This window comes from Macrobrachium nipponense, chromosome 41 (genome assembly GCF_015104395.2).
Source record: "Macrobrachium nipponense isolate FS-2020 chromosome 41, ASM1510439v2, whole genome shotgun sequence".
Classification (NCBI taxonomy): Eukaryota; Metazoa; Arthropoda; class Malacostraca; order Decapoda; family Palaemonidae; genus Macrobrachium; species Macrobrachium nipponense.
This window is the reverse complement of record NC_061102.1, coordinates 25,342,396-25,359,658: the sequence shown is the minus strand read 5'-3', so window position 1 is coordinate 25,359,658 and position 17,263 is coordinate 25,342,396. Positions and strand designations below refer to the sequence as shown.

The following is a 17,263-nucleotide window of genomic DNA, read 5'->3' as shown; positions in this document are numbered from 1 at the left end:
TAAAAATAATAATTATCTCTCTCTCTCTCTCTCTCTCTCTCTCTCTCTCTCTCTCTCTCTCTCTCTCTACTCACAAAGATGTATGTTTTTTGTATGATAAATAAATGATTTACTATTTTCAAATATTAATATTAAATTTATACAGCAATAATATAAATTCATTAAAGAAAATACCATAGTGAATTAGTAAGATTTTAGCTTATAAATTTAAAAAATTATGAAAGAATGAAGGAAATCCCAGTCAGATTCTTTCTCCAACTCCAGGTACTAAAACTCAGATATACATATCAAGTTAAGTGACTGGAGGGGGAAGGAGCTCTTTTGTTGCTGCCATCAAGTGCTCATGAAATTTCCACCCCCCCCCTCTCTCTCTCTCTCTCTCTCCTCTCTCTCTCTCTATCTCTCTCTCTCTCTCTCTCTCTCTATCTCACTCTCTCTTCCTCAATCAAAAGAAAATTAAAAATGGGACTTGGAAGAAAAAACCCTAATAAATATCAAGCAAAACCCCAACTATTATACTTATATGCGAAGAAGATGAATAAAAGAAGAATAGAAATAGGCCCTCTGAGAATTGAAGGAGATTAAACGAATGAAAAAAAAGGAAATTTGCAACATACTGGGCAGAACGATATAAGAGAGAATTCACCCATAGAATAGATAATGAAGATAATGATATAGAAGTAAGGGACAAAAATAGTGAATATTTAGCTGATATAGAAATTAATGAAGCTGATATTGTGCAGGCAATTAATGAAATTAAAAATGGAGCTGCTGCAGGGCCTGATGGAGTCCCTGCTATTTTGTTAAAGAAAGTAGTTCATTCTATTGCAAAGCCACTTGCAATATTATTAAGACAAAGTGTAGATACAGGCAAGATTTATGATGAGCACAAATTAGCATATATCACCCCTACTTTCAAAAGTGGATCAAGACTAGAGGCAAGTAATTATAGGCCTGTGAGTCTAACATCACATATTATGAAAGTGTATGAAAGGGTAATGAAGAAAAAATATTATGAAACATTTATAAAAAAATAAAATTTGTTTAACCCTCTTAAGCCGGAGCCCTAAAAATAAAAATCAAAACGTCTCCCGTATGCCGGGCCTGGTTTTGGAGTGAGCGCGGAAGTGGAAAAAATAATTTTTTCAAAAATTACAGCGCGCGTACTTTTGAAGATTAGAGTTCATGTTTGGCTCCTTTTTTTTGTCATTGCCTGAAGTTTAGAATGCAACCATCAGAAATGAAAAATAAATCTCATTATCATATGTAAATAATGCGATATATGGTAGCGAAAAAAAAAAAATTCATACATAATTGTATTCAAATCACGCTGTGCAGAAAACGGTCAAAGCTAACCAGTTACTTTTTTTTGCGTTGTATTGTACACTAAATTGCGATCATTTGATATATAATACATTGTAAAACAATAAAAGTAACACCGGAAAATATTATCACAAAATGATGTACGAATTCGTAATGCGCGGACGCAAAAAATATTTTTTTCAAAAATTCACCGTAATTCTAAATAATGTTCTAGAGACTTCCAATTTGTTTCAAAATTAAGACAAATGTGAATATTACGTACTGTAAGAGTTTTAGATTAGAATGGCAGATTTCGACCATTTCGGACGAGTTAAATTTGACCGAATGTCGAAATTTTAATATATATATTTTTTCATATGCACATATTTCGAAGATGGAAAAAGCTACAACCTTCAATTATTTTTTATTGTATTCTTCATGAATTTGCGCACATTTGATATATGAAACTCTATAAAAAGCTAATATGAAAAAAGGAGCAAATATTAGGATAATGCCATGTACGTATTTTGGAGACTTGCGGCCGCGAATCGGCGCGCGGAGTGAAGGTAAATATATTTTTCAAAAATTCACCATAAATCACAATATTGTTTTAGAGACTTCAAATTTGTTTCAAAATGAAGAAACATGACGGAATATTACTAGGCCGTAAAGAGTTTTAGCTTTACAATTGCGTTTTTCAACTATTTCGGTAGAGTCAAATTTGACCGAACGTGGTTTTTTTTTCTATTTATCGTGATTTATATGCAAATATTTCGAAAAAAAGAGAAAAGCTACAACCTTCAATCATTTTTAGTTGTATTCTACATGAAATTGCGCACATTTTCATATATAAAACTTTATGAAACAGCTAATTTTAAATGGTGCAAAACATTTCGACAATCGCACAAAAAAAAATTCTGATTTTTTCGGAAGAGTTACCGCGCGAACGTAATTTTTTTTTTTTTTTTTTCATAAATTCACCATAAAATCAAAATATTGTGCTAGAGACTTCCAAGTCGTTGCAAAATGAAGGTAAATGATTGAATATACTAGAATATAAGAGTTTTTAGCTTACAATTGCGTTTTTCGACCATTTCGGTAGAGTCAAAGCTGACCGAAAGTTGAAATTTTTGCACTTAACGTTATTATATGAAAATATTTCAAAACTGATAAAAGCTACAACCAGGGTTGTCTTTTGTTGTATTGTGCATGAAATTGCGCACATTTCCATATAATAAAACTTTATGTAACGGCAAATTTAAAAGGGGGTGCAAAACATTAGGACAATCGCACGAAAAATTTATCGGAAGAGTTATCGCACGAACGTAAGGAAAAAGTTTTTTCATAAATTCACCATAAATCGAAATATTGTGCTAGAGACGTCCAATTTGTTGCAAAATGAAGGCAAATGATTGAATATTACTATAATATAAGAATTTTAGCTTACAATTGCGTTTCTCGACCATTTCTGTAGAGTCAAAGTTGACCGAAGGTTGTTTTTAAATTTTTGCACTTATCGTTATTTATATATGAAAATATTTCAAAATTGATAAAAGCTACAATCATGAGTATTTTTTAGTTGTATTGTGCATGAAATTGCGCACATTTTCATATATAATACTTCATGTAAAGGATAATTTAAAATGGTGCAATAATTATTTCAAAGTGACGAAATAATTTCCGAGATGTCACTGATACTTTTTAGTGCGATAAGAAAGAAATTCGCGCTTGCGCGCCTGCGTAGCGATTGTAAACAAAACAACGCTTGATCCGTGAACTCCCAGCATCCCCCAAGGATGCTGGGAAAAAATACTTATAGGCTGGTAGGCCTATAAGTATTTTTCCGCGAATTTTTAAAAAAACTTTTTTGAGCCGACGTATGATACGTCCAATCGGCATACGGGAGACATTTTGACTCGACGTTTAATACGTCCAATCGGCGTAAGAGGGTTAATATAGGACAACACGGTTTCTTACCCGGAAAAAGTACACAAACCCAACTGTTAGTCCACCGTGAGAACATATTCAAAAATATGAAAAGCGGAAATGATACAGATGTGGTTTATCTAGACTTTGCAAAAGCTTTTGACAAAGTAGACCATAATATATTAGCGAAGAAAATTAGAAAACACAATATCGTAGATAAGTAGGGAAGATGGTTAAAAGAATTTTACACAACAGAAAACAGATAGTTATTGCAAACGATGAGAAATCGGATGAAACCAAGGTAATATCTGGTGTGCCACAAGGTACGGTGTTAGCTGCAATACTGTTTTGTTATTATGATTGAAGACATAGACAGTATGTTAAGGATTCGGTAGTGAGTAGTTTTTGCTGATGACACAAGAATAAGTAGAGAAATTACTTGTGATGAAGATAGGAATGCTCTACAAAGAGACCTTAACAAAGTATACGATTGGGCAGAGGTAAATAGGATGATATTTAACTCTGATAAATTTGAATCAATAAATTATGGAGACAGAGAAGGAAAGCTATATGCATATAGGGGACCTAATAATGAGACAATCACAAATAAGGAAGCAGTTAAAGACCTTGGTGTGATGATGAATAGGAACATGTTATGCAATGATCAAATAGCAATTCTTTTGGCAAAATGTAAAGCAAAAATGGGAATGTTGTTACGGCACTTCAAAACAAGAAAAGCTGAACACATGATTATGCTTTATAAAACATATGTTCATAGTCCACTTGAATATTGCAATATGTTATGGTACCCACACTATCAAAAGGATGTTGCATAAATAGAGAGTGTACAAAGGTCCTTTACAGCTAGAATAGAAGAAGTTAAGGACCTTGACTACTGGGAAAGACTACAATCCTTAAAATTATTATATAGTCTAGAAAGGAGAAGAGAACGCTACATGATAATTCAGGCATGGAAACAAAGATAGAAGGCAATAACAGAAAATATCATGGAACTAAAAATATCAGAAAGAGCAAGCAGAGGTAGATTGATAGTGCCCAAAACTATACAGGAAAAAAATAAGGAAAGCACACAGGACATAATCCACTAAGCACCAGCATCGATAACTGCAGGCGTCTATTCAATGCGTTGCCAGCTCATCTGAGGAATATATCAGGAGTGAGCGTAGATGTGTTTAAGAATAAGCTCGACAAATATCTAAACTGCATCCCAAGACCATCAAGATTGGAAGATGCAAAATATACGGAAGGTTGTACTAGCAACTCTCTGGTAGACATTAGGAGGTGCCTCACACTGAGGGACCTGGGGCAACCCGAACGAACTGTAAGGTCTGTAAGGTAAGGTCTCTCTCTCTCTCTCTCTCTCTCTCTCTCTCTCTCTCTCTCTCTCTCTCTCTCTCTCTCTCTCTCTCTCTCATTTACTGAGACTCGAGATTTTCTTATAGTACTTTTACTATTTGTTTTTAATACTTTCAAATAATAATAATAATAATAATAATAATAATAATAATAATAATAACTGTAATTACAAAATTCATATTATGTGATAGTATTTTAAAGAAATACAATAGTAATCTATCCATGTCACTTTTAATTAAGGTTAACTCACTCTCTCTCTCTCTCTCTCTCTCTCTCTCTCTCTCTCTCTCTCTCTCTCTCTCTCTTTTGCCACACAAGATAATGTGTCATAGTGGTAACTCCCTCCCTCTCTTTCGCTGGAAGCGTTATAAGTATTTTTTGAGAGAACAGAGAGAGATAAACTCTCTCTCTCTCTCTGCTCTCTCTCTCTCTCTCTCTCTCTCTCTCTCTCTCTCTCTCTCTCTCTCTTTTACCGAGATGAAAGAACTTTTTATGGTACTAGTATGTAAAATGTTTATTGATAATTTTCAGTTTATTTAATAATAATAATAATAATAATTATGAATTTTGTAATAATAATTACAAAATTCATAATGGTAGTATTTTAAAGAGATGAAAATGACCTTTCCATTTCACTTGTAAGGATAACCCCTCTTTCTTACTGAGATGAAAGAATTTTTTATGGTAGATGCACGTGTTTATTTTATTTTCAAATAATAATAATAATAATAATAATAGAAGTAGTAATAATACGATAACTAATTTCAAATGAAAATTCTTACCTTCGTCTTTTTCTGTATCAATTTCCCTACCTCAACTCCAGTGACTGACGCTCGGAGCTGGGATAGTAACAATGCCATACAATGGTCAACGAATTTAATGGTTTTAATTAATCTCTCTCTCTCCTCTCTCTCTCTCTCTCTCTCTCTCTCTCTCTCTCTCTCTCTCTGCTATTGGCTGTTTATATATTTCTAATGGTAAAATGTTTAAGATTACTTTAAAATGATATTAATAATACCAATTCAATGGTATATTTTATGTAGGATAATACTTAAAGTAGACATTTGGTATTTGTGATTTCACTTCCCTTGTAAAAAGAAAATGGCCGTCTCAAATAGTAACAGTATGAAAGAAAACGTGCATGACTGAATACTTATGGGGGGACTGAATTATTTTCACATACGTAACTAAGTCATTCAGTACGTACATAGTATGTATTTATGTATAAACATAAAATGTAAGATTTACTTTAAAACAGTATTAATAATATTTCAAAGATTAATATGAACCATAATAAGATATTTTATGTATATTTGATGAAGGATGGTCTTTTTAGGGATACTTTGGTGTTTGCGTGCTTAGGATAGGAGTTTATGAGCATTTTTAGAGGGGGGTTCCAAACATTCGCGGATTCTTACTATTCGCGGGGGGGTCTGGTACGCATCCCCCGCGAATACGGGGGGACCACTGTACGCGGTAATGAACGCAATCTGTATGCTTAGTTTGTAAGTGTCCTCATAGAGGTTAGCCTGTTATTAAACTCAGAGATGCTGGTATGTAACGTAATGGTATAGTAATTATAGAAATTAAGAAGATTCTTTTACTTATGTGTGTATATATTTACCATGTACCATAATTATTTTTCTTAGTCCAATAACCTTGAAACCAACCCTGATATTAGAAAAAAAATTTGCCGTCGTAGAAGACGCTCCTGTTTTATAAGGATATTTTATGGAAACAAAACCGTTAGTAAAACCGTTATATCATAACATTTAACTAAAAGATAGCTTTGAAGTGATTTTGTATACAGTATTACAGTCGACTGTAATACTGAACGTAAACGTTTATAGGTTTATATCGACGATATGGTTTGTTTACTACCATAGTCCCGCTATAAGCCACCAGGCCTGCGCTATGGTACATCCTTTCATGCCACATCCTGACGACTTAACTCTTTCATATCCGCTTAGTTTTGAGTACTGTGTCCCCAGATATCCGAGGTGTCTGGGAGCGCTCGATAGTGCGAAAAAATATCATTTGGAAAATTCTGCAAAAATATAAATTTTATGCCAACAACGTTCATTTTGCTGTCCTTTTTTTCCAAATGTTAGTATTTTATGGTGGAATAGTCAGAATAAGAGTCCCAGCTCTCTAATTACGAAAAAATGTGAGTTATTTAACAAAAAAACAAAAAAAATCTTTACTTTTTTTTTATATTTTTGTTCCTAACCCAAAAACTATGAAAGTCAGGCGAATGAATTATTTTTTATGAGAAACCCAATAAAATTCCCTAAATATCGACATATAAATAAATGGAAAACGAATAAGTCCAGCCGGTGAAAAAATCGATAGAAAAGAGGATAAGAAACATTGCGCTCCGCCCGGCGCATAGTGAGAATTATCGCTATTATTTATTTTTTTTAAGAGCCCTATATCGGTTATTTTTCATTGAAATTCCTTTGTAAATATACGAAAATGTAGAGGAAACGAAGAATAAAGGGAAGGTCAAGAAAAATGGCTTTGGATACGGCAACAGTTTCATTTTGACGTTATAAATTGATCGAAACGAAAAGAAATTTTTACCTTTGTCAACATTTATTGCTAGAATAAAAAATTTTTGAAAAGCCCTATCTCGGTTATTTTTCATAGAAATTACTTTGTAAATATACGAAATTGTAGAGGAAAAGTTGAAGAATAAAGGGAGAGTTAAGAAAAATGGCTTTGGGGCTCACTGAGAGGGAAGTGTAGGTGCGATCAGCTGATTTCATTGTGAGAACTACTACGCCAGGGATTTGGAGCATGCGCAGTAACAGAAACTACTTTGCTGGCGTATTGATACCCGAGATACACGGTCCAATGTATGATCTAGCCTATGGAAATCGCTACTTGTCCGAAAATAAAAAAAAAATGCCCCTACCACACGTACGAAAAATTTAGGTAAATTTTACGTACCGTACCGCTACGTCAGTTGGATAGATAGGGGATAGAGTATGTTTACGTACTATTACATCAGTTGGACATGAAAGGGTTAATGTAGGCAATTTTTCGTAAATTCTTGATAACAAATATAAATTGGGTTTAATTTTAATAATTTATTAATTCACTGTAATAATTAGACATGCTTTTCAATGTTTTATTATGTTAGCAACACATTTTGTGCTTACCCACTACACTGCAGTCTACTTGCATAGTTACCTAGGTAGCCTATGGCGTTCGGTCAACAATCAGATCGACATAGACCAGTTTTCTTTTATACAGTATACAGGCGGTCCCTGGGTTACGACGGTTCCGGCTTACGACGTTCCAAGGTTACAACGCTTTTTCTAAATATTCAATGGAAAAATCCGTCCAGGGTTGGGCGACGCTTGTTCCAAGGTTACGACGCTGACGCTTCCGACGCTCCGAGTTAATGACGCTTTTTAAAAAACGCATACATTATAAAAAATCCTTTATAGTTTAGCACAGTATATTAATAAAAAATAGTTTCTGGTTAGATTACAACAAAAATTTTGAGGTTTATGATGATTTTCGACACTTTTTATGTCGTATTTTTCGATGTTTTTTAGTGACGCCTCATATGCGGCACTAGTTTCCGAGCGAATGAATACATACTAGCTTGCAGTGCGCAAAGTTTACATATAACAGTCCAAAAAGCGCAAATAATGAAAAAATCATTGCTTGTGTCCAGTAATAATAACAAAACAAAGTTTCTGGTGAGAGAGAGAGAGAGAGAGAGAGAGAGAAGTGTTCGTTTCGTTAAACGGCCTCTGACTCATGCCAGTAAATGTTTTGTTTGATACTAATATAATATAAGCCTATTTAAAGATACGTTTACTTTAATTAGTCTATATGATACGTAAATAGTAATCAACTGTTCTTGTAGCCCTCAAGATTTGGCAAAATCGAAGTATCCAAAGAGAGACATTATCCAGTACTGGAACCTTGACATACGAATTTAATTTGTTCCGTTACCTCGTCGTATATCAAAACAGTTGTATCTCTTAGCATTTTTTCTTTTTCCCATTTAAAATTAAGGTAATATGTATAATATCCGTTCTAGCGCTATGAAACCACACCTAAACACGGCTAAATTACATATAATATGCACAATTTATACACAAATAAACGAGAATAACACACACAATAAAAAAAGAAAGGAATTTTACTTATCACAACGAAAGATGACGTGAGGCCAGCAGGGGGAGGAGGTAGGGAAGGGTGGCAGGGAACGATTTGCTCTCTTTTTCTTTTTATTTAAGTATGTACACTAATACCTGCGTAATAAACACAAATGAAATAACATTGCTAAACTAATTTTGTTATTTATATTTTTTTTTTTAATCAGTTCATAGTTTAGAAATAATGGTGATGCCTTTGTAAGGTTTTTATTGCTTCCTTTCTGCTTGATGATCGTGGATATTGTGAGAAGGATTTCGACCATACTCCGTTTGCCAAATCGACGATACGAACGCCACATTCATGCTTTGCTATAATTTCATGTTTTGCTTTCATCGAAATAATTTTCTTGGGTTTTTTCTTATCACCTGCTTTGTCTTTAGCTTTGGGACCCATGGTTAACCCTCTTAAGCCGGAGCCCTAAAAATCAAAACGTCTCCCGTATGCCGGGCCTGGTTTGGAGTGAGCGCGGAAGTGGAAAAAAATAATTTTTTCAAAAAATTACAGCGCGCGTACTTTGAAGATTAAGAGTTCATTTTTTGCTCCTTTTTTTTTTTTGTCATTGCCTGAAGTTTAGAATGCAACCATCAGAAATGAAAAGTAATATCATTATCATATGTAAAGAATGCGATATATGGTAGCGAAAAAAAAAAAAAATTCTACATAATTGTATTCAAATCACGCTGTGCAGAAAACTGTCAAAGCTAACCAGTTACTTTTTTTTTGCGTTGTATTGTACACTAAATTGCAATAATTTTGATATATAATACATTGTAAAACAATAAAAAGCAACACCGGAAAAATATTATCACAAAATGATGTACGAATTCGTAACGCGCGGACGCAAAAAAAATATTTTTTTACAAAAATTCACCGTAAATCACAATATGTTCTAGAGACTTCCAATTTGTTTCAAAATTAGACAAATGATTGAATATTACGATACTGTAAGAGTTTTAGATTAGAATTGCAGATTTCGACCATTTCGGACGAGTTAAATTTGACCGAATGTCGAAATTTTAATATATATATTTTTTCATATGCACATATTTCGAAGATGGAAAAAGCTACAACCTTCAATTATTTTTTATTGTATTCTTCATGAATTTGCGCACATTTTGATATATGAAACTCTATAAAAGGCTAATATGAAAAGGAACAAATATTAGGATAATGCCATGTACGTATTTCGGAGACTTGCGGCCGCGAATCGGCGCGCGGAGGTGAAGGTAAATATATTTTTCAAAAATTCACCATAAATCACAATATTGTTTTAGAGACTTCAAACAAATTGTTTCAAAATGAAGAAAAATGACGGAATATTACTAGGCCGTAAGAGTTTTTTTTAGCTTACAATTGCGTTTTTTTTTCAACTATTTCGGTAGAGTCAAATTTTGACCGAACGTGGTTTTTTTTCTATTATTTATCGTGATTTATATGCAAATATTTCGAAAAAAGAGAGAAAAGTACAACCTTCAATCATTTTTAGTTGTATTCTACATGAAATTGCGCACATTTTCATATATAAAACTTTATGTAACAGCTAATTTTAAATGGTGCAAACATTTCTTCAACAATCGCACAACAAAAAAATTCTGATTTTTCGGAAGAGTTACCACCGCGAACGTAATTTTTTTTTTCATTAAATTCACCATAAATCGAAATATTGTGCTAGAGACTTCCAAGTCGTTGCAAAATAAGAAGGTAAATGATTGAATATTACTAGAATATAAGAGTTTTAGCTTACAATGCGTTTTTTTTTTCGACATTTCGTAGAGTCAAAGTTGACCGAAAGTTGAAATTTTTGCAACTTAACGTTATTTATATGAAAATATTTCAAACTGATAAAAGCTACAACCATGGGGTGGGTTTGTTTTTGTTGTATTGTGCATGAAATTGCGCACATTTCCATATATAAAACTTTATGTAACGGCAATTTAAAAGGGTGCAACATTAGGACAATCGCACGAAAAAAATTTATCGGAAGAGTTTATCGCACGAACGTAAGGAAAAAACAAAAGTTTTTTCATAAATTCACCATAAATCGAAATATTGTGCTAGAGACGTCCAATTTGTTGCAAAATGAAGGCAAATGATTGAATATTACTATAATATAAGAATTTTAGCTTACAATTGCGTTTCTCGACCTTTTCTGTAGAGTCAAATTTGACCGAAGGTTGAAATTTTTGCACTTATCGTTATTTATATGAAAATATTTCAAAATTGATAAAAGCTATACAATCATGGAGTATTTTTTAGTTGTTATTGTTGCATGAAATTGCGCACATTTTCATATATAATACTTCATGTAAAGGATAATTTAAAATGGTGCAATAATTATGTCAAAGTGACGAAAAATAATATTTTCCGAGATGTGTCACTGATACTTTTTTAGTGCGATAAGAAAGAAATTCGCGCTTGCGCGCCTGCGTAGCGATTGTAAACAAAACAACCGCCTTGATCCGTGAACTCCAGCATCCCCCAAGGCGCGTGATACAAAAGTTTTCGGCTGGTAGGCCTATAAGTATTTTTCCGCGAATTTTTAAAAAAAACTTTTTTTGAGCCGACGTATGATACGTCCAATCGGCATACGGGAGACTTTTGACTCGACGTTTAATACGTCCAATCGGCGTAAGAGGGTTAATAATAAAATAGACAAAATAACACGAAAAATAGGCACAAATACAACGAACTAAACAACGACGTGTTAACGATGCAGCACCAACAAACAGACTGAACACCATTTATCGGTCGCCTATACAACTATCACATCGTAAAATCGTATCTCAAATATTTCGTTGTATATCAAAGCATATATTTTTTCGCAAATTTTATTTTCTGTTGTATCTCAAAAACATTCGTAATTAGGGCAATCGTATGTCAAGGTGAAGAGAGAGAGAGAGAGAGAGAGAGAGAGAGTGAGAGAGAGAGAGAGAGGTCTTGGCAACAATGGTCTCGGGGATTGACGTAACGTTTATTTTCTGAACAGATAGGACAGAGAAGTAAGTGTTCGTTTCATTAAAAAGCCTCTGACTCATGCCAGGAAATGTTTTGTTGATACTAATATATAAGCCTATTTAAAGATACGTTTACTTTAATTAGTCTATATGATACGTAAATAGTAATCAACTGTTCTTGTAGCCCTCAAGATTTGGCAAAATCACTCCAGGTTGTACATAAAACTTCAAGAATGTAGTGTCACCAGAGGATTACAATAGTTTTTACCTTCAAGAACCAGCATTTTTTTATGAAAATAACTCCAGGTGTACATAAAACTACAGGAAACATGTAGTGTAACCAAAGGATTACAAGTAAGGTTTTTATAACTTTTTATTAGTTTAAGACATATTTCCAAACGTCGTTCCGGCTTACGACGATTTTCGGGTTACAACGCGTCTCAAGAACGGAACCCCCGTCGTAACCCGGGGACTGCCTGTAATATACATTTAAAAGTATACATATAACGCTGAACTTAGTTAGCTGTATTTTACATGTAATGTATTGTATAAAAAGGCAAAGGTAGGGTAAAAACTGGTGGTCAAGAACGGATTATTCCATTTCCAGTTATTTCTTATGGGAAAACTTGATTCAGATCTCGAAATAATCGAATTTTGACGATCCTTATGGAATGAATTAGCGTCAAGATCCGAGGCTCTACTGTATAAGGTGAAAATGGTTTTATTACCTTTATTGTCAGTTGATATCATAATGTGAGTCTTTTCATGTATGTTGGTGGTTATCAGACTGCAGCCGAGGCTTAGCCTACCGATAAAAATTGCATACGCAACACGCACAAACCCCCGATGCTGCGATTCATACCAGCGATAGAGCATGAGAAGCGGTCCAAGAAAAAACCTGTGAATTACTGATTCTGTGATTGCTGATCCGCGACTAAGCAATGCCCCACTGTATGTTACGTAATTACAGAACATACAGTTGATGTACTCTCAGATGTGACCCCATTTGCAATTTAAAGATGATACCCCTCCATAGTTTTACCTCACATGTCATATGCATCTCTCTCTCTCTCTCTTACTTAGCCCTCACACTAGAACATGATTTTAAATTGATTGAATTTTACATTCTCCCTCTGCATACATTGCTTATTTACATACGTGTTTTCTATATTTTATTGAATTGTGTACCTCCTTTATAACAGACTTATGAAGTTTACCTAGTGACAGAAAAATAACTTTTTTTACTCTGAGGGAAAAACCAAATGGCATCCCATGAATTATGGGTAACGCTAGTATATATACGAAAATAGATACGTTTGTATATAGTAGTTACTGTAACTGTTTTTATGCCAACCAGTTATTTCTTTTTAAAGGGTAATATATTAAACTAACTTTTAAATCAAATTACAGTAACTTTAATTTCATATAATAGTTAGCTTAACACTTAGGGAGCATGATTAGGGTAAAATTTAGTGTTCAAACTTTAATTCAAGCATTTATTAGCATTTTTAGAGACCATGCCAAACTTACGCATGTAGTCTGCATGTTTCAACCATTTCTGTGGTCATCATCAGAACATTGGTGAAGACGAACTCAATGAGAACTGAGTTCAGATCAGCTTTTATAGGAGGGTTGGGGGTGGACGGAGTCAAATTTAGGAGTGTTGAATTATAATTGGTTGCCTGAGGGGCATCCTTCTCCGCCTAAGCTGTCTCTTGTGTGTCAATGGTTGGAGCTGGTCTTGCATGACAGTGCCATTGCAGCTCTGGGGAGGGGCAGGAGAATTTCACTCTACAGCAGCTGAGAAGGATGACCCCATGCTTCCAATAATAATTTAACACTGAATTTGACCCCACCCACCCCTCCTATAAAAACCAATCTGAACTCAGTACTCATCCAGTTTGTCTTCACCAACGTCCTGATGGTGGCCACGGAGAAGGTCGAAAAATGACACCAGCCCCTGAAGGAGTCCTAGTAGCAGTACAAGGATACCTAATACCCTTATCCAAGGAAAAATACCAGAAGATAGCTACCAAGATCCCGTTGAAGTTACCTGCCTTGGTTTCTATCTCCAATAAAAAGATAAAATAAAACCAAAATAGAATAAATATTTTTTGATAAAATATCTTAACCTATGAATGATGAATATCCCAACTTTGATAAATATGAATATTTTATTTCTACTCAACAACCTAGCTGAGTTGGAAAAATAAATTATCAGAAAAATTGAAAGCACCCTGTATATAAAATTTATTCATTGAAATCTGCCATTATTTGCAACAAAACATGTATCAAAGAAGGTCTGCTCTCTACATGAAAATGGTAGTAGTAATAATGATGATGTTTGAGTAAATATTGCTGGTTGGCTAGATACAAATATTGCTAGTCTATGACATCTAGGTAAACATTAGCTTATTAGAAACTTCAACTTTGCTATAAAACCCTGGTGTATATTTCAAGAATTTGTGTGTGTGTGTGGGGAGGGGGGGGGGGGGGGGGGGGGGGTTCCTTTATACCATCAAATATGGCATTACAGAGTCTTTTTTGTGGACTTGTGAAATGAAGATTGCACTTCTATAAATGTATTTGGTGTGGTGTTAATTTGAACTTTCAGTAAATTTCAACTTTTCAGTAGTTTAGTCCTCCAGCCAGCAAATTGACCAGTATGAATATTAAGCCTAAAGAATAGTTTATATGCTTATCATATTAATTTTAGAGTTTATATTTTTTCATGATACATATTTGATTATGATTTACAGATGTCATTGGAATGTGGAGTTCAAGAAAGAGTTTATGCTGAATTGGAGAAGTCTTCAGCCATGGCAAGAAAACAGTTAGATGATCTAATTAAGGACAAAACAGAACTTGAAGAAAAGTTAAAACAGGCACAGGAGCATGACAAAGAAGAGGCAGGTGTAACCATTATGACATTGTTTTAGGCCAGCCCTGTGAGACCTAAGAAATGCTACACAGTGGTCTAGCTACTAATCATTTTTATTTTACATTATTGTTAGTGGGTAATAGATCTGGAGTGTTTTTTGGTTTTAAGAAAGGGTTTGTCATGTGAAGCTGCAGTCCTACCTTATCTCACATTTTTTCTGTTAAAAATACAGCATCATTTGTAATGTGATCTATCCATTTCAAAATAATGTGCCAGGTTATCTAATGAGACTACTGATTCATGTTGCTAGACTCATAGGGCTTGCTAAAAGAAGAATAGTTCTTAAAATAGACTGATGCATTACTGCCACTCAAGCCTAGATCTTTGTGACAAGGTTAATTCTGGAAGCATGCCTCAGTTTTAATGGTTTAACTGCATGCAACTGAAGTTGTATCAGACATTGGTTGCTTCAAAGGTAACCTATGGCTCCATAGGTAATTTGTCAGTACCTAAATTGAAATTTGAGTGTGAAAGGAATCAACCTATCAGGTAGTAGAGGTGGAGAAAGAGAAGCAACACCAGAAGGAGAAAAAGATTGAGTAGGCTTTTGGCCTGCCCTAAAGAACTGTTGATGGATTAATCTATCGGCTTGTTTCATCATCCGATACTTCACAAAATTACCCATTCTCTTATCAGACCCCTCATCATTTTCTTTGCAACGAGAAGAAAAAGCCCACTTTTCTCCCTACAGGCCAGCTAACAAACACTGTGACCATGATGCCCAACCATTGTATTTTCAGTAAGAAACATTTTAAACATCAGTACGTACTACTACAATATTAAGATTTTACTGTAAACTTGGTTTCATGAGGAGAGGTTACTAGAGTGATATTTAACTTAGATTAGGGTTGTGAAAAGAATTCCTTCATTTTTGAAGAAATTTCTCAGCCAGAAACAAAACATTACTGGAAGAGTAGAGTGTAATTTCTTCAAAAAATGAAGATGGCCCCACACATTTGAAAGATTATTACTAAAAAGCAGGAATAATAGGAATCCTGTACTTTAAGTAATAGTGAATGGGCAAGTTTAGCACGATGGCCCACAAAACATGGGAAGGTTATTCTTAAAAGCAGGAATAATAGGAATCCTGTACTTTAAGGGGGCCGGCCGGCTAATGCCATTTTTTAAGGACAGGACTTTGATATTCATACCACTTAATAAGGTGACTTGGGACATCTCCAAACCGCATATGATTTTCGCCTCTGACCTTCGGTTTTGTGACGCCAGGGCGATTTATCCCGAAAATAACCTTTTTTCAAATTCTATCTCCTCCCTTGATATTTAATATTAAGACCTGGGATTACTACCATATATAGACCTGATGTAGACCTCCAATCGAATGGAGCTTTTTTTTTTTCTAAAAGTAATTTTTTTGCTAGATATGAATTTTTCAATATGGTAAAAAACACATAACCCTATAAATCAGGAGAAAAAAAATTTATAAAAAAAAAAGACGAAACAAAAACTGGAAAAAAAAAAAAGGGGCTCTATTTGATTGTTCTATAATGTCTTTCTGAGTTATATACCAAACCTTCCAATGTTATAGCTTTAAAACTAAGTGAGAAGATAGATTTTGAAGGTCAATAAGTATAGTTTTGAGATACGGGCGTTCAAGTTTTCCTTCGTATTTCTATAAAGACAATGTTAATAAATAATGATTATTATGAATGTATATTTGTTTTTTGTGTATTAATAAGCCAAAACTATTTTAATTTATATAATTTAATCATAAATGATGATCCCTTTGCTCATATATCGCAGCCTGGGGCACTGCTTGAGGCAAGATGGGGCACTCCTTCCTACACAATTCTCTCTCTCCCCTTCACTAACTCGGCTTATTACAGCGAATTTTATTATTCTGTATGTTAGCGAGATGTTTTCCTTGTATTTTCCTCTTTGGGATGATGAAATTCTTGCCCAAAACAAAGATAAACAAACGTAAATGCAAGAGAATGTCAGAGGTGAAGCTCGAAGGTGTACTCTTTTTTTACAAAGACAATTTAATAAATCATGATTATTTTGAATTTCATATTCCATTTTGGGTATTAAAAAACCAAAACTTTGTTATTTACCATAAATGAAGATCTCTTTGCTCAAAGATCGTAGCCTTGGGCAGAGTGTGACGTGTGCTGTCGGGCAAGACGGGGCCGTTACTAAGCAACCCTTCCCTCTCTCTTCTCTAACTACGGTATATTATGATATTCTGTAATAATACTTGAGCGATTTTTTTTCGTCTGTATGTTAGCGAGATGTTTTCCTTGTCTTTTCTTCATTGGCATGATGAAATTCTTGCAGAAACATACATAAACATACGTAAAAGCAAGCGAATTTCAAGAGGTGAAATGGAACGTGTAGACTACTTGAAGTCTGTGATCGCACTAAATCATGACTGGACTTGGTAGCTGAGCCTGAAGTCTCCTTCTCGACGCAGGGAATGTCTACAGATGCCATTTCTCCCAATTTCTTTGACAATAATTATCAAAATTTACGATAATAGAAGAAATATTGCATTTTCTTGTATGGATCAATGTTTTAGGCTTATTTAGTTACGTTAACTAATTACCCTGTAACTACGAAAGTAAGA

The 17,263-nt window shown here is 34.2% G+C and overlaps 1 protein-coding gene across 6 annotated transcripts in view; it reads left to right on the top strand.

Annotated features, from left to right (window-relative positions):
- Positions 1-17,263, top strand: part of LOC135212618 (tigger transposable element-derived protein 1-like) — a gene marked incomplete at its 5' end in the record, with an annotated part of 202,256 nt that overhangs the window by 82,326 nt on the left and 102,667 nt on the right. For all 6 annotated transcript variants that reach the window (XM_064246201.1, XM_064246200.1, XM_064246205.1 and 3 more), the window contains 1 exon segment: positions 14,498-14,647. In XM_064246201.1, coding sequence (XP_064102271.1) covers positions 14,498-14,647 — 150 coding nt within the window.